The 18,871-nt window shown below is 39.5% G+C and overlaps 1 protein-coding gene across 1 annotated transcript in view; it reads right to left on the bottom strand.

The window, feature by feature from the left end:
* Positions 1-1,373: 1,373 nt before the first annotated feature.
* Positions 1,374-18,871, bottom strand: part of TAF3 (TATA-box binding protein associated factor 3) — a 143,183-nt gene continuing 125,685 nt past the window's right edge. The window contains exons 5-7 of the mRNA XM_084631731.1: positions 11,883-12,141; positions 7,006-7,112; positions 1,374-6,237 (exon numbers count right to left, since the gene is read on the bottom strand). Of these exons, the coding sequence (XP_084487857.1) occupies positions 6,123-6,237; positions 7,006-7,112; positions 11,883-12,141 (481 nt within the window). The 3' untranslated portion in view covers positions 1,374-6,122. The remainder of the gene's footprint in view (positions 6,238-7,005; positions 7,113-11,882; positions 12,142-18,871) is intronic.

An 18,871-nucleotide genomic window follows, 5' to 3' on the forward strand; every position in this document is an offset into this window, starting at 1 on the left:
ACGACGCACAGTGACCTGGCCGGAGGGTCAAGCTGCTAAGGAGCTCCTGAAGTTGCAAAGATGGGTGGAGAGACTGCCAGAGGACAGCACAGCACCTCTGGAAGGAGCTAATCCCCAGACCCGCCAGGAGGAAGCACCCTAGCCTAGTGGGCTCCATGACATCCCCATTCTATAGATGGGGAAACTGGGGAACGGAGATATTAAGTACCACGGTTTCCTGTAAATCTGTAACAGAGGCAAGGATGAAGTCAGATTTGCTGAGTGCTATCCTTCGTCCTCTGTAGTCACTACTAAAAGAGAACAGTCACCAGCAGTTACCACATTTACTATTAAGATAGAGCTTGTCAGTAAATGACTGAAAAAGAAATTTGGATTAAAAAATGGAAATAATTTTGTGCAACCCCCTTCCCACTGCTGTTTTCTTTCCAGCTCTCGTATCAGGAAATATTGTGGTGCTGCCTCTGCGTTATTTGGCTCCCCCAGATAATGCAGACATTGAACTGGAAAACCTAAGAGTTTAATAAAACAAATAGTGATTGGCCCTGAACATATGGCAGGATGACCCTGGCAACACACCCGCTCCCAGGAATCAGTTTAGTTTCCTTATTAGCAGAGCCACTGCGGTTAAGAGTGGTGTATCCAAGACCTCTTGCACCAATCCACTACCAGCACTGCGGGAGTGCTCAGATTACAACAGTGCGGTGGTCCAATGACATGCCATCACACATCTCGCTGCAAGAACAGTAAACAACGATTGAGGCTGAACACATCTTGATCTGATATGCTGTCAAAACTACATTTTAAAGGGACATTGCCAGGCAACTGTTTTTATTTCATAAAACAAATCCCCACACATTTTAGATTATTAGAACTGAAGTTTAAAAATCAAATTCAATTTTCACTAGTCATACTGGTTATTTTTTGTAGCCTTCCCCCAGTTTAGGCAACACAATAGGCTTGTTCATTTTAATTTTTTATTTTTTTTTCTTCGAGTCAGTTTCTGCTGAGTTTGCTTTCACGTTTCCACATAATAGCACAACACTGGGAAATGCTTCAACTGACAACACAGCAGGGAAATCTTTACTCATCAATAACAACTTTCAATCTGAATTTTTAAAAGTATCATGGAAAATTTTCTGCTTTCATTTTCCCAATAGCTTTATTTTACAAAGCCTGTACGGTGGGCAAAATTTTGACATCCCATTAACTCTTGAGCAATGCTTCACTGCTAACATCCCTGAGCACAATCATTATTTGTATCAGGTACAAACACAGGTACAAATCCACAATATCTCTGTGCCCACTGTAGTCTTGTGTTTATGCATCAGCCATGACAAAAATGAAATAATATTTTACATACATTTCCGGGGACCATAGAACTCCATATTACAAGGCTTAAAAATCAATGTTCTAGGAAAGGCAAAATGAATCCTGGGGGATTTAAAGTAATTGTAAAAGTAATCACCTTCATGTACAAAAAGCCCAGTCCTCAGCAGGTGTAAACAAATATAGCTCTATGGACTCCAACGGATCTATGTCAATTTACACCAACTGCGGATCTGGCCCAAACACTGCATCCCAGGGACAGTTCTATGAAGAATCACAGCTGCACCTTGGCTTGTCCCAAGTGAAAGAGCCGAACAGCCAGTTGAAATATTTCATATTTAAATTAAATGCCTCTGCTTACATCCATCAGGTACAAGCTGTTTGGCTGTCTTAAATCTCCCATTACAGCATCCTCTGCTGTACTCCACACATGGATTAATAGATGCTTTATACTTTTTAGGTTACAGCTGATCCAAGATTCCAAAAGAAGAGAGAGAGAGAGTGTTTCCTAAATAGAATGACTGACACGATTGTGATGAGAGACTTTATTCAGAACATTATCTAATTCATTCTACAGTCAAGGAAACTCAGGTACTTTGAGACAAATTTCTAAAGAAAACTGCTATGAACTAAAGAGATTGGGCATAAAACCATTTGTATTGAAAACTTAGCCAGCATGCCTTTAGAGAACTTCATTCATTAACATTCTTTCTGGCAAGGTTTCCATATATCAGTGTTCATTTTATACTTTAATTTGGTTAGTAGGTCTTTGTTTAATCGTCCTATTGAAAGGAGAACAAAGAAGGTTTAGGCGATAGAGTGAAGTAATGCACGATATTTTATCTCTGGAAAGCCCAGGACAAAGTCACAGGCTCTGATACCCTCAATTTTTTTTCTCCTTCCAGGACATTGGGAATCGCAAATCAGCTGAGGAGCATAAAGATCCTCACTGTACTTAACTGCAGACACCTTCGGAAGAGAAACACCATGGAAATTACGCTTTGCGTGCTACATATACTTCTGAAGTTAGATTATCTGGGTAAAAGAACATCTCCATAAATCCCCTTCAATAAAATTGCTAGGCAAGACATTTTCTTCATACAGGTTTTTCCATAAGATCTTGCTACTAGGTCACAGATTTTTCTGGGTGCAAAATGTGATTATACAGGTAACGAGTTTGGTTAATTACAAACACACTGGGAGCTAGTTTTTTAGGATTCTGCACTAGCTTTCAGGCACATCCTACGTTACTGATGAACACACTACACACCTGAAACATTTAAGTTTGACTTCATTCAGTTAGAGATCCAAAATGTGCGTCTTTAAAGCACAAAAGGGCAGGTTTGGAACTGCTGTAAAATGAAATAGGCTCCCTGACTTAAGTGGAGCTGTGCAGATTTACACCATATTAGCACCTGGCCCAGTATTGATAGTGAGATTCAATAGGTTTTTTCCTACTACCTAACTTTTATAAAGTTTTCCTTAATTTTACTATTAGTATCCCCTGCAGTGGCTTAAATCTACTACTTGTTCTGATTTACTGATTAAAAATAATATCCCATCTTGTTTTTTACACATATGTAGAGTTATCTCTCTCTTCTTTATTTATTGAAAATTAGTTCTTTCCTCATAGGTCTTTACTTCCCAAACCTTTGGCTATGTTTATTATTGTACTCTGAACAGTCTAATTTACAAGACAGAAACTTGTCCTGTAAAGACAAAGACCAGCAAACTTTCCTCTTTGATAAAGCCTTGCCAACGTAACAGGCATGACATTCACCACATGGACACCGCTCCATCAAAAGAAATAAAATTGAAAGCCCCAAAACCACCAAAAAAATAAAAATAAAAAATCAAACCACAAAACACAGCAGAAAAGACTCCCAAACAAACATACAGATCAAACACCCAACTAAAAAAAATAACTAACCTCACACCATCAGAGTTTCTATAACCTGAAAAGGGATAATAGCTAGAAATTCCATGAGGTCTATTTGAAACCTTGCTATTGTGAATCTCTTACATGGAAGGAATTAAAATAATCAACTGAGGGGTGGACTACAAAATGCTAATGTAGGTAATTTTAAAATGGCCACTCAACAGCAGTCAGATGGTAGCCACTTTTGGACCCTGATTATTCTTTTACACCCAATACTAATACCCTTGACTTCTGATCTATTCCAGTGCAAGTGAAAGGAGAATCAGGCTGTTCATTTCTACTGTCCAAGGCTGGATTCAACCTTGTGACCTGGTGAAAGGCTTCATCTCCCCTTCCCAATCCCATGAGCCATTCAAGCCTTCTGATAATCATTCTTTGGTGATGTTACTGCAAAGATAATTTATAAAAAAATGAATTGAGTTTAGGAAAACAACCCTGAAATAACAAAGGACAAACACACAAATTCCTGAAATGCAGAAGTGGCAAATGTGAGACTTTTCCATTTGTATCTCAGTTGCATAATTTAATCGTTTAAATGTGGGAAGTTCTGATTCACTGAACACAGGGGGAAATTGATAAACAAGTTACCAAAAGCTAAGTTCTTTATTGTGCAACCAAAGCAAAGAGGACCAAAGACCGTATATTTTGTGTGTACCTATGATACAGGAAAAACAAGGATAAGTTTTAAAACGTCAAATCATTCAAAATTAGAAATTAAAACCAAGAACAGTCTTGGCTAATGTGTTGACTGGTAATTAGGGATAGAATATAAATGAGGTGGCATTGAACAAAGAAGGTAACAGTGCACTTTTAATAAACCAATTTCATCCATATCTCCACTGATTTGCAATTTAACAGTCATATCAGGAAAACCTAATTTCTTTAACTAGACAAGATGTTTTAAAAAACATGACTAATTCATTCTCATTAATATCAATTTAGATGGCATTTTAAAAAAGTAATTCGTAATATCTGTGCAACAGGTTAAATGTTTGCATTCTAAAACTCAAGATGCTTATTACTGTACAGTTCAAAGTAGGAGCACCCCAAAATTAAATAATGAAGGCTGGATTTACCCTATAGCTTTTGAAACATAAGGCATGATACTTAAAATCTAATGCTATATACTTGATTTACCTCTCAGACACACTGTACTAAAATATCTAATACTGTCACATTTTTGTGGCATTCTAGAGAATTATTCCTTTGTTTAAAATGGAGAATAAAACATACATTTCCATAGCATACTTTATTTGTCTTTGCAAGGTAATACTGATTAAAAGATACACTAAAAGAAAACATCACAACAAACACAAAATGGCATAGTACGCTTTCTAGTCTTTATGGAATACGAACGACACTTCCTTTTTCTAAATGCAAGCGCAATCATTTTGACAAACACACAAACACTTGCAAATAAAAGGATCAGCTCCAGCTACAAATTAAAACTCAGTTGTTACCACTAAAACTGCTAGAGCCCATTGCCTTAGGTCCCGATTGAGAAAGGCACTTCAGTACCTGTCTCACTATGCATAAGAACAGTCCCATTTCATGCACTGGGATTACTCCCTTCTTAGGGTATGTCTACACTACCCCGATCGCTCTGTCGTCGATTCCTGTACTCCACCACGGCGAAAGGCGGAAGCGGAGTCAACGGGGGAGCGGTGGCAGTCGACCCTGCGCCGTGAGGAAAGTCGACCTAAGATATGTCGACTTCAGCTATGCTATTCTCGTAGCTGAAGTTGCGTATCTTAGGTCGATTCACCCTCCCACCCCCCAGTGTAGACGAGGCCATAGAGTTACACGTATCCTTAAGTACCTTCCTTAATCAGGGCTTTAAGCAGAATGTGGGTTGGTTTAATTAGTGGGCCACCTGGAAAGCTCCTTTTGGGGTGGGTCTATCACAATCCTTTAAAGCCACAGTAATGGCCATAAATCATACAGAATTTTCATACCTGCTAGGATTAGACACTCAAAAAACCCCAAACCGATAAACCTTAAAAAAACAAAAACAAAAACCCAAACTTTATAAATATCAGGTATTTACACGAGAGAACATCTTTTAATGAGAAGTGTTTTTACACGCTGATGAAATATACAAGCAATGAAAAGGTACACTGACAATGACTAAAAACAAAAAGTATAAAATATATTACAGGTCCACTGAAAACAATTCACATGGAAGAAAAAAAACCCCCTGACACAATAGAAACTTTCTTTTAAAAAATAGAAGATATTTCACAAAAGCTTGAACATGTTTATTTTATGTTAGTACTAAAAATCAAGGAAAAAAGCTTCATATATTCTTATCACAAAAATATTTACCAGCCCACTTTTTTATTTTCATGTTATGCTTATCTGGCTATGCAGGGATAGAGCTTTGAAAACTGTATTCTGACTACAGAAATCATTCCAGTAGGTCTCCTTAGATTACAGTTACTGCAATTTACATGTTTGTCCTCTCTTTTAACACCTTAATGCAAAGGCTTAGGAGAGAATAAAAACAAATCAAAAAGGACAGAGGAGATATCTTTATTTACAATATTTGTCATTGTTGCTGCTGATCTGCAAGAGCAGGAGCTGTATTGTTAACTATTTAACCCTCGGTATCACTCTATGTGAGTTTCCTTCAGTAAGTGAAAGCCAGTGACAGAACATAATAAAATCTAAACCACTGGGGCCCACATAGTTTGGAAAAAACAACAGTCCAGAATGGACAGTGTATTTTTGTTCCTGATTCATTCAGGAGTCAATCCATAAAACCTGATGACGGATGATGAGGCAGAAGCACAACGGAGCCGTCTGCCACGGAGTCAGTGCTGAAGTGACTGTACGACTTAAATCCACCGCGAAGACTTCAGTGGGCTCTGTGCTTCCGCTTCTTATGTTTTTTATCTTTCTTTTTGCTGGCACACTTAGAACAGAACCATTGCATTTCTTCTGGGGGTGCAGCCGTAATTCCAACACAAAGCCTATAAATTTGACAAAAAACCCACAAGGTCTCAGTAAATCAATGTGTTACTTTTCTTTCTTATCCAAACAGGATGAACTTTTCAGAGGGGAAACAGAATCTGACTAAATTTTTTAGTCCCAAACCCCACAGATTGGAAATTGAAACCCTCTTGTTTTGAAACAATGAATTTCTTAGACTGCCACTTATATAAGAAACGGGGTTTTTTTTTTGTAAAATAATATGAGAAGTCTACTGCTCTTGGGTGTAATACCCCAGATTTAAAACAATGCCACATCATCATTTAAAATTATTTGTGGAAAAGCCCTTCGATTTTGTTTAGCTGTCTGAAAAAAAATACCTAGAAAGTGATTCACTTTTTCTAAAAAAGAGAATGTGCTTCAAAATGTTTTTTTTTTCATATAATGAGCCCATAACTTGAAACTTTATAGCTATGTTCATGGTGTTTACAGTCCTGTTGTTCTTAGAGTACGTACCAGTATCTGATGTAATAATAGTTTCAAAACTATTATTATTGGTTTTAGCAGAATATTTTCCTATAAGTTCTAATGGAAACAAACGAAGAAACATGGGCACCCTTGCAACTTAAAATTTACTTTTGCAAACTTCCAAAGTAACAAAGATAAAAGTAAAATCTTCCGAATTACTAGTTTAAATAAAAAGGAACTGTCCAAATAGTATTCTAGCTTTTTGAGAATAACCACGTGGTTTCTAGGATAGCAGCAAGGTGTGAAAAAATGGCACAGAAGAAGAGGTTACAACAACCTACCAGTGATACCAATCATCACAGTCATCACAGCCTATCATTGGACTGCCATCATCAGCTTTGTTGCAGCCAGGACAGATCCAGATCTGGTTACCCCATTCATCTCGGATCTGGTATAAAAAGGGAAGAAAAAGTTGATTCTTTTTAATGTCAAGTAAGCAAACATACCTGATTTTCTCAAACTTACATTTCCTGTTTATCAGTCAAAGCTATCTAATGTTCACTCTGCTCCTGGAAAGTATACCTAAGAGTACTCTAACCACAAGTGCTTGGCAATACCATTCTAATTGATTTTGCTATACCGGATTCAGATGGTAAAAACAAACACTGTTTTACACTGCTCTGTAAACCAGTAAAGCCAGTTAAACCACTTGACCCAAGAGAATAGCAATCACCATGGTTTAACAGTACAGATTCTTAGCTGCTGATACCCTCCCAGTGATCTGGGGACTGATTTCTTTTTTAATTTTACACTGCTTATGGATAGAACAATGGTAGCCCCTTGCATAAGATAATAGTCTTACATGTATGTAATAAATACAGTGCAACGTGCATATATTGCCTTATTACTTATTAGCCAAACTCAACTACCTGATAAGATCAAGGATATAAAAAAGTTGTTACTGAGTAACTTTCCATTCCTTTTATGACATTGATGTCACAGTACAATTTACTAAAGGGTAAATGCAATGAGAGAGGCAGATCATTTACAATATTAAGCAATTGTTTACTAAATTCATCTCATTCAATACCTTATGATGGATTTTGGGGGGGTATTATTTCCAGTTTAAACCACATTACAATTTTTAAATTTCAAGATTGTTTCATTAAACAGGTCTTTTGTATTGTTTGGTAAAATCTAAACATTCACAACTGTCAGAGGATCTACACCGATTTAACCACTTCTGTGACTTAAAAGTATTTAGAAGAGGATTTCATGTATTTTGCTTTCAATATTTCCTAGAACACATGGTCATATATCCTGTATAGTACAGAGAATAACTTTTCTTGCTACCTGTGAGAGGCTTATAAGGTTGACATTAAAAGTAAGGTTAAAAACAATAAAGGGTATTAAAAAGAAAAACTAAACACATTTTGGTCTGTAGATCACCACCCAAGGAAATCAGTGAAAATGCACAAGGACTGCATTCAGTTTATAATTCATGACTGACATCTCTTAGCTTCTTGGAAAGGCCTGTAGTTTTTTTCATTCAAAACTAGATTGCAACAAGCACAGGAAAATATGATGCAGGGCACTATTCTACCTTGACAGGGAGATGGAATTTGGTTTGAATGATCTTGGATTGTAATGATCATTCAGATCTACTTATCAAATCTTACTCTGCAAAGTCATTTCGTGTTTGTGCAAAAATGTTTGCTCCTCATGTAAACTGACAGTTTGGACTTTTGGATGTTAGGATCACACAAAATATTTTCTCTGAAGGAATCAAAGCTAAGAAAGAATCACACACTGTCACTCGGCTGCAAACAAACAATGCTACGATCTATGGTAGTGAAGATTACAACCAATTATAACCTGTCTTGATCAGTCTTGGCAATAAAATGCCTAGCAAAATTAGCACTGCCCTTCCAAGATAGGCACTAATTTTTTGTAGGTGTCTAATCTGGAAAGTTCACTGTTTTCTTATATGAATCACCACTGCAATCACCTAGTCTGACCTCCTGTATAATACAGGCCATAAGATTTCTCTGATTTAATTTCTGGTTGAACTAGGGCACACCTTTTAGGAAAACATCCAATCTTGATTTAAAAATTGCCAGTGATGGAGAAAGCACCACAACTGTTGATAAATTATTCCAATGGTTAAATACTCTCACTGTTAATAATTTGTACCTTATTTCTAGTCTGAATTTGTCTATCGTCAACCTCTATCCACTGGATCTTGTCATATTTTTGTCTGCTACATTGAAGAGTCCTCTATTATCATGTCCATATAGGTACTTATAGATTGTGATCAACCTCCTCTTTGTTAAACTGAACAGATTAATCCCCTTGAGTCTTGCACTATAAAGATTGTTGTCTAATCCTTTAATCATTCTCCTGGCTCTTCTCTGAACCCTCGCCAATTATCAACATCTTTCTTGAACTGTGGACACCAGAACTGGACACGCTATTCCAGTAGCCTAATACAGAGGTAATATAATTTCCCTACTCCTACCTGATATTCCCATTTATACATTCAAGGATCACTTTAGCTCTTTTAGCCACAGCATTGCACTGGGTTCTTATGTTCAGCTGATTATTCACCATGACTCCAAGTCCTTCTCAGAGTCACTGCTTCCCACGATAGAGTCCTCCATCATGTAAGTTTGACCTACACTCTTTGTTCCTAGATATATGACTTTATATTTGGCTGTATTAAAACACGTATTGCTTGCTTGCGTCCAGCTTACTATGTGATCCAGATCACGCAGTATCAGTAACCTGTCCTCTTCATTATTTATAACTCCCCCAGTCTGTCTCATCTGCAAATTTTATTAGTAATGATTTTATGTTTTCTTCCCGGTCACTCATAAAAGTGATCAGCAGTGCAGTGGTTTTCAAACCTTTTTTCTGGGGACCCAGTTGAAGAAAATTGTTGATGCCCGTGACCCAGTGGAGCTGGGGATGAGGGGTTTGGGAAGGGCTTAGGGCTAGGGCAGAGGGTTGGGGTGAAGGGGTGAGGGCTGCAGGGTGGGGCCAGGAATAAGGGGTTCACGGTATGGGGCGGGCTTATGGCTGGGGCAGGGGGTTGGGGTGTAGGAGGGGGGTCAGGACTCTGGGCTGGGGGATGCAGGTTCTGGGGTGGCGCCAGGGATGAGGGGTTTGGGGTGCAGGAGGGGGCTCCGGGTTTGGGGAGGCTCTGGGCTGGGGCAGAGGATTGGGGCACGGGCTTACCTCAGGCAGCCCCCGGTTAGCAGCGCAGCAGGGGTGCTAAGGCAGACTTCCTGCCTGTTCTGGCACCACAGACAGCACTGCACCCCAGAAGCAGCCAGCAGCAGGTCCGGCTCCTAGGCGGAGGCGCGCCAGCGGCTCCATGTGGCTCTTGGCTGCAAGCACCACCCCCTACCCACAGCTTTCATTGGCCAGAGCCCCATGGCCGCCCCGCCTAGGAGCCGGACCTGCTGCTGGCTGCTTCCGGGGCGCAGTGCGGTGTCAGAGCAGCTAGGGACTAGCCTGCCTTAGCCGGGCAGCACCACCAATGGGACTTTTAATGACCAGTCAGTGGTGCCGACCAGAGCCACCGCGACCTAGTGCCTTACATTCCGCAACCAAGTACTGGGTTGCGACCTGCAGTTTGAAAACCACTGCAGTAGCCAAGAACCGATCCCTGCGGGACCCCACTAGAAACATGTCCACTTAATGATTCTCTGTTTACAATTACATTTTGAGACCTATCAATTAGCTATTTTTGAATCCATTTAATGTGTGTCATTTTGCATGGTTTTAGTTTCTTAATCAAAATGTCATGCAGTACCAAGTCAAACGCCATACAGAAGTCTGTGAATGTTACATCAGAACTATTACCTTTATCAACCAAGTCTGTAATCTCATCATAAAAGATATCAAGTTAGTTTGACAAGATCCATTTCCCACAAGCGTATGTTGACTGGCATTAATCATACTATCCTCATCCTTTTTTACTTCTTTATTAAACTGAGTCATGTATCAGCTGTTCCATTATTTTGCTTCTTACAGTCTTCTGGAATTTCCCCAGTGTTCCACGACTTACTGAAAATCAACATTAACAGTAATGGCTCCTTGGCCAACTCTTTAAAATTCTTGAATACAAGTTATCTGGACCTGCTGATTTCAAAATATTTAACTTTAGTAGCTCTGTTTAACATCCTCCTTAGTTACTGTTGCAATGGAAAGTATTTCATCATCTGATATGACTACACTAACTGGCTTTTCCCAAACAGAGAACAGAAATATTTATTGAACACCTCTGCCTTTTCTGCATTATTATTTACAATTCTGCCATTTCCATCTATTAATGGACCATTACCATTGTTAGGATTTCTTTTGTTCCTGGCCATAGTTTTTTCCTTGAGTCCTTTTGCTTCCCTTATCAATTTTCTACAATTCCTAGCTTCTGATTTATATTCATTACTATCAACTTCATTTCTTCCATTTGTTATATAAATATTTTTTAATATCTGATTTCACTACCCCCTAAGCCAGGCTAGTTTTTTAACATTCTTTCTTGATGGTGGCTTTTGAACATCTAGTAAAATGTTCTTAAGCAATTGCCAATTATTAACATTTTTCTGATTGTAATGGGAACACTCTAAGGCACATCCAAGTTTTAACCCCACCTGAGATATGGCAAGCTCACAGCACATGGTGGATTGGCTACAAGCTGTATGCAGGAAGCGTGCAGCGCTTCAGAGTTGCACAAGTATCTGCAACCTTGGTACACTGATAAAAAATTAGTAAATAATAGTGTACTGCACAAATTGGAAATTACTGCTGAGTGCTAATTCTAAACTTTTCCTACGTGAGGGGTTCTTTTCCTTATTGAAGGCTACATCTATGGCAAGCATTACAAAAGAATCTGAAAGATCTCAAGGAGAAAAATATTCATGCTCAGACAACTAGAAAATACCCAAATGGAACTGTAGTAGACTTTCCAGAAGAAAGACAACCGTTGGCTGAGAATAAGCATAAGACATTTATGTACAAGCAATTTTTTGAATAAGTTATCAACCCCCTGAAAATAGGTGCATGTAGAGAAGGGGCTGTATACATGTGACTAACACATGACACTGTATTGGCACGGCACCTTTACTTTGAAAATGAAAAGTCACCATGAAGAAGAATTCTCAAAAGATTGATCTCAATAGCATTAAGACACACACTGAAGTATATCACATACCACGTAGGTACTGACAGTCTCTGTCACCACACTTCTGACTGGCGCTTTGGAGCCTCCTGCCGCAGAGACCGCAGGAGAAGATGGTGGAATTAGAGCAGGCGAGATGGTAGCTTGTGGAGGAGGAAGAGGAGGAGGAGCAGGAGGAGGGGTCACCAGGACAGGAGCTGGTACTGGGGATGGCACGGGTGGTGGTGTTTTGGGCCGACTTACAGGAGTAGATGGTTTAGCCTCTGGGGCTGACACCACTTTGCTGATGACTCTGCCAGACAAAAAGACAGACACAGAAGAGTTGTTGTAAAACAGTAAAATGTTATTGGCTAAATATAAGAAAATACAAAATGGACAATTCACTTTGCCTTTCAGAAAGCAAAAAGGTTGCTTCCACATAGCTTTAGAACAGTTTTCATTGCACATTGCTCCCTATCAAACAGGTTGAAATAGACAGCCATTACAAATTGAACTCCAGTGCCTGACACAGCCACACTGCTCTATAGCTCACTGTATATAAATACTCTCTATGGCTTTACAGAAACTAAACTCGCTACAGAAATTGAGATTCCCAGTTAGTGGGAAACATTAGAAAGGAAAGTTACTCAGCTGTGGGCAGCACTGATTTTAATCTTCAAGCTGAGGGGGCAATACCACTCTCTAGGAGTCTACCTTAGAGGTTCTACAAATATTTGAAAATGTGTTACTTCTTTCTTCAAATGTTTATAGACTGAGTGGTGGTTTTAGTCAAGATAAACAAATGAGAGACACACAATATTATTAGCAGCTAGCATTAACTGCTACCTTCTTTAGTAGTTGAAGTAGTAGACAGGATGTGGCTCTAATAAATATACACTAGACAACAATCATGCAGAGGCAGGAGGATGGAGTAGATAATCTGATTATTATTAAGTAAAACTTGGAGTGCACAGCACTTTACAGAAAGACTAAAGACAAGGTTGCTGCTGTAAGAATCTTACAACCTATGTTAGAAACAAAGTAATGTTGAAACAGAAAGATGGTATCATGAAAGGGAGGGGGTGGTTCACGCAAAAAAGGGTTACAAGACTACTTGTTTTCACAAGGGCACATCTTGTTGGAACATTTAATTAATTTTTACTTTGCCAAGTTAGTTTGGGAATGTGGGCCACTGTTGGAGAGACTGTGCAAAGAAGTAGGTTTTGAATAAAGGAAGTCACATGGCATACAGGATCAAGGTGAGCATTTCAGGTATAGGTGGAAGCAAGGAAAATGGAATGGAGACGCTTGTGAGTGAATACAAGAGGGTCACGTAAAGGGAAGCAGAATCAGAGCAGGGCAGTGGCCGGAGACAAGAGACAAAGGGTGAAATTCTGGCCCTATTGAAAGTCAAGGGGAGTTTTGTCATTGACATCAACGGACTTACAAGTTCAACAAAAATGCAGACAAGTCAGAGCTGAGTAGAGCCTCAGACTCATCCACTCTAAGCAACTCCCGCTCTAATTTCCACAGTAATAGTGATAGGAAATTATGATAGATCATCACCTGATCACCAGCACAAACAGAGACAAAAAGTAGCAAGAAAATATCTCTTTCTAGGAAGTAAGTTGTTAAAAAATACTTACTATCCTACACTTAAAGATTTTCATTAAAAGGGGATAAAGCATTCTTTAATGTCACAACTGATTCCTGTTGACAAGAATGCCCGAAGAGTACACTGCAGCTATTCTCCTGCGATACTCAAAATGCAGTGTGGCTAGGACTGGGGCCATGTCTGCATTCAGCACATAATCGAAGTTAAATTGTACAAAAGATTTGAAACTGTAAAATATTTAATGCTATGCTGAGGTATTAAAATAAAAAGATGTATTGTACTTCTATTGAGATAGCCTATTTGCACTCCTAACTTAGGACAATGACAAGAATCATAGTAAAAATATATATAGCTCACAAAACAAGTTTTGATATAATTAATCACCATACCAACTATATTACCATTCAACAAGGTTCAACAAGGACAAGTGCAGAGTCCTGCACTTAAGAAGGAAGAATCCCATGCACCGCTACAGGCTGGGGACTGACTGGCTAAGCAGCAGTTCTGCAGAAACGGACCTGGGGAATTACAGAGGACCAGAAGCTTGATATGAGTCAGCAGTGTGCCTTTGTTGCCAAGAAGGCCAATGGCATACTGGACTGTATTAGGAGGAGCATTGCCAGCAGATCAAGGGAAGTGATTATTCCCCTCTATTCAGCACTAGTGAGGCCACACCTGGAGTACTGTGTCCAGTTTTGGTCCCCGCACTACAGAAGGGATGTGGACAAATTGGAGAGAGTCCAGCGGAGGGCAACAAAAATGATTAGGGGGCTGGGGCACATGACTTACGAGGAGAGTCTGAGGGAACTGGGGTTATTTAGTCTGCAGAAGAGAAGAGTGAGGGGGATTTGATAGCAGCCTTCAACTACCTGAAGGAGGGTTCCAAAGAGGCTGTTCTCAGTGGTGGCAGAGGACAGAACAAGGAGTAAGGGTCTCAAGTTGCAGTGGGGGAGGTCTAGATTGGATATTAGGAAACACTATTTCACTAGGAGGGCGGTGAAGCACTGGAATGGGTTCCCTAGGGAGGTGGTGGAATTTCCATCCTTAGAGGTTTTTAAGGTCAGGCTTGACAAAGCCGTGGCTGGGATGATTTAGTTGGTATTGAACCTGCTTTGAGTAGGGGGTTGGACTAGATGACCTCCTGAGGTCTCTTCCAACCCTAATATTCTGTGATTCTATTTCTGCCTGTCAAGGCCTAAACGTGAGAGGCAATAAAAAGAAGACAATCAAAGAGGAGAAACATTAGAAAACTAGCAATGGGGTAATGACGTGGGATTAATTCCTCCAGCATCAGTAATACTGTTTACAGCTTCAGCCTCATGACTGCATTTCCGATGTAAACAACCTGACAATAATAAAAATGAGACAAGAGACAAAAGGCAAACCAATGCGGAAGATAAATTATTGGCACAAGCAAAAGTCCTTTGGATAGTCCAGTGGAACATCTTTATCCTTCCTTTTGTAGGTCTTTTTTTACGGTCCTATTATAAGCCCTTCAGGGCACCACCTTTGCTCTCATCTGTTCTATATAAGTTTTTATATGAGGCTCATCAACATAGTATCTAAGACTCTTCCAGGAGTGCATTAGCAGTGTGACTGCACATCTGGCCTGTGTTGTTTGTTCTCTCATCGCTCCCTTAAGGGAGAAGCACATACAGTGGAGCGTCTTATTTTGATAAGGTTTTTATTATTATTATAAATATATCTGTTGCTATGTGTTTATATTAGAGAAGGCAAGGTCAAAGAAATTCACCTACACTTGGAGTGGAAAGTGGCGAGGTTGTTGTGATGGTTCTTAGGTCTTGGGGGAGTTCATTCCACAATCTCATACCACCCCTGGAGAAAGTTCTGTCTTTGGCCTCAGCCTATGGCTAGTCCAGACAAGAAAATCAGTTGCATTTGAAAATGTGTGAGCTAACATGAACACAGCTTTGCACCTAGCACAGACAGAGTTTAGCAACTTTTAATAAATGCATGAGCTGGTTATGGTCAGCCTTACTTAACACTGTGTTAGCTCACATGTTTCCAAACAATGTATTTCCCTAGTGTACACAAAGCCAGGCCATGACTCTGAATGGGGCTGTAGGAATGACTATAACAAAACTACGTAATAATAATACTGCAGAAACTCAGTACATGGGTATGTGAGGAACAAACCAACACAACTTAAAATATTCACTGATGAGTGCCAAATATTAATCAATTTACTTCTTTGTTTGAAGTGTGCCATTAGAACATGTACATAGTACAAGACTGGCCTATTTGTCTTGGCACAAGTGCTCAGGTATTACAAAGGAGAGCTGCATTCTGAAGCACACTAGGGCTTACCACTCCCTTGGGCTAATGAAGTTCAGAGGCAGAAGAGAAATTAATCACTTAGGCTTATGCCACTTGAAGAGATCATGAGGTAATTTCAGAGAGGGTGGAGATCCTTGTCCTCCTATATGAAGACAGGGGCTGCATAAGTGGCAATATGTAGGTAGGGAGGACCCAGGGTAAAATGGCAGCCCCAGGACCTAATAATTAATATTACTTCAGACTTGTATAGAAACATGAACACAAAGATCTCAAAACACTTTATAAATGAGGGAAAGAATTATCAGCCCCGTTTTAACGGTGAGGAAGAGGTTTGCCTAGAGTCACACAGCAAATTAGCGGCACAGGCCGGAATCAAAGCCAGTCTTCCTGGTAGTCAGTTTTGTGCTCTTAGACACTAGATCACACATTAGGCCATCATAATTTGGAAGAAGATAATATTTCACTTTAACATGTTTACCACATAATTCCAAATAAAGTAGGACTTAGTAAACTAAAATGTATCCTTAGTTTCACTTACTCCCAGAAAACTGGGGCAGGATTAAATGACTTAAATGATTCTTAGCGGGACTCAGACAAAAACTAACATCAGCCAAGTGAACAAAAAATGCCTAGAGCCTTGAGATCAGAGTTATGTTTCTCTGTGGGCTGCTCTCCTGGCAACATGTCATCACAATTATTTTCTATATTGAAAGATAAATATCAATTGTTAAAGGTCTTATGCAAATAGCTGTCCCAGAATTAAAAAGTGTGAGAAAACCCTTTGACTAGATGTGGTAATGGGAGTCTACATCAACCACATAAATATAAAATAAAAACTATTACCACTCCCTTCCCCAAAGAAAGCAGAATTATTGTAGGGACTCTGTAGTACAGCTGGTTTTACTGCAAGTTTAAATAGCCTTTCAACTCTCTTTTATGCTAACAGGAAATATATTTCTTACAAAATATCATAATGCATTTATAATGGAATGGAATATACGTATTTATAACTCTAATACTATAATGTACTTAAAATATACAGTGGAATCCTTTTATAAAGGTAGATTGGTCAATCCCCACTTTGATCATTGCTTTGGACTGATCACTGCATTCAGATCACAAAACTAAACTTCCCAAACCAGACACGCGCACAGAATCAAAGTGTTGATCTTGCAAATGCAGAGCAAGTTCTACCAGGCTTTTTAATGCCAAGGCAGGTTGGTCAGGTTATAATTGGCTCTAACTATCACGAGTTATAACATGCTGCATCTGGAGCAGAGTAAAACTCAAAGGTGTGAAATAATTTCCTATCTCTAGAAGTAATTGATTTGATTTCAATCTGTTCCTTACAGGTGAAAAACCCATTGACTGATTAATATAAACACAGGGCAAACCAAAAGGAAATGGCTTTTAAAAGTATGATTTGAACCACAGATTGCTCCAAGTACCAATCACAAAAAATGTCATTGTACTGAGAGGTATAATAGTCTAGTCAGAAATCACAGTCTGATGGTCTTTGTTTTTATAGAGGGTACGGTTTCAAACATGCTGTCCCCTCAAAAGCCCGGTCTAAACTATGGGTAATATTTTCAAAAATATTAGCGACTTAGAAACTTAAGTCCCATTTTCAAAATGACTTAGGAACATAAGGTCTTGCCTATAAGGGAAAGTTGGGCCACTTTTACTATACCTGTATAATATCCTATATATAGATACATCTAACAAAGTTCCTTCCTAGAGAAATGCACATCTATATTTTGAGAGCTTGGACACAAAAAACTGTAGAATAAAAGTGTTTTCAAATAAGCAAATAGTTCCACTTGTCTATTCTCTCCGTGTATCTCTACACTGCAATTAAACACCCGCGGCTGGCCTGGATCAGCTGACCTGGGCTCGTGGGGCTCAGACTACAAGGCTGTTCAATTGTGGTGCAGACGTTTGAGCTTGTGCTGGAGTGCAGGTTTGGGACCCCGCAAGGTGCGGCATCTACACTGCAACTAAACAGCTCCGTAGCCCAAGCTCTGCGAGCCCAAGTCAGCTGACTCCAATCCCTATTTCTTTCCCTTATTTTAGCAAATATGCCCAGATACTATGCTGATGAACATCTTACAAGTTTGTGGATGGGAACAGTTCTTCTCCACCATCTATAGTGGGAATCAAGATAGGGCTTTAAGTACCCACAGCTATCAAAAAGTGATCCTACTGCAGTGCAGGGCTTGTCTACCTTTACAGTGCAGCTGCGCTGCTGTAGTGTTTAGTGAAGATGCTACGTATGTCACTGGGAGAGCTTCTCCTGCTGGCCTAGATAGTCCATCTTCCAGAGAGGCGGTAGCTATGTCAACAAGAGATGCTCTCCTGTAAACATAGCGCGGTCTACACCAGGGCTTAAGTTGATAGAACGGCGTTGCTCGGGGTATAGATTTTCTGCATGCCTGAGCGACATAGTTATATGGACATAAGTCTGGAATGTAGACCAGGGTGCAGAAAGGCCTCCTCTTGAATAATGAATATTATTTCCACCTTGTCACTGGCTCCCACCTATGCAAAAACTGAGTGATGTGGTCTGTCCGAAACCCTGATTTTCTGCCCGATGATATACTGAGCTACCAGATGAACCACTTGCCTAACAACTTTACTTAGACTGCAAACTTTTTGGAGCAGGGATCACCTTTTTGTTCTGTGTTTGCACAGTGCCTAACACAATGGCCCTGGACCATGTCTGGGTTCCTAGGCACTAAATAATAATAATTTATTTGGCCCCACCTCAAATCTTTGCCTCTATGCAAGCTACTTATTTTTGCTTTAATTTCATTTTGAAACAAGTGAGACTTTGGTAACAACAACAACAACAAAAGGTATCTTTAAGAGAAAAACTGAGATATCGAAGTTCTTTTCTTTCGCATCAATTTTGTAGTAAAGCCAAGCCTTTTTTGTGGGTGTGTAATGAAGAAGCACCTGCCTTCAATTCTGTTGTATACATTTGATCAGTTTCTGTTTTGCCAGAAAGGGAGATTGCGTATGCACATTTCCACATGCAATGCTGCTGAAGCAGATATGCACCTAAATCTGCCCGAAGTTTTTTTTCCCCTTTTTAATTGAGGTACACAACACACACATTTTAAACTCTTGC

The sequence above is a fragment of the Lepidochelys olivacea genome (assembly GCF_965140295.1).
Source record: "Lepidochelys olivacea isolate rLepOli2 genome assembly, chromosome: 1".
Classification (NCBI taxonomy): domain Eukaryota; kingdom Metazoa; phylum Chordata; order Testudines; family Cheloniidae; genus Lepidochelys; species Lepidochelys olivacea.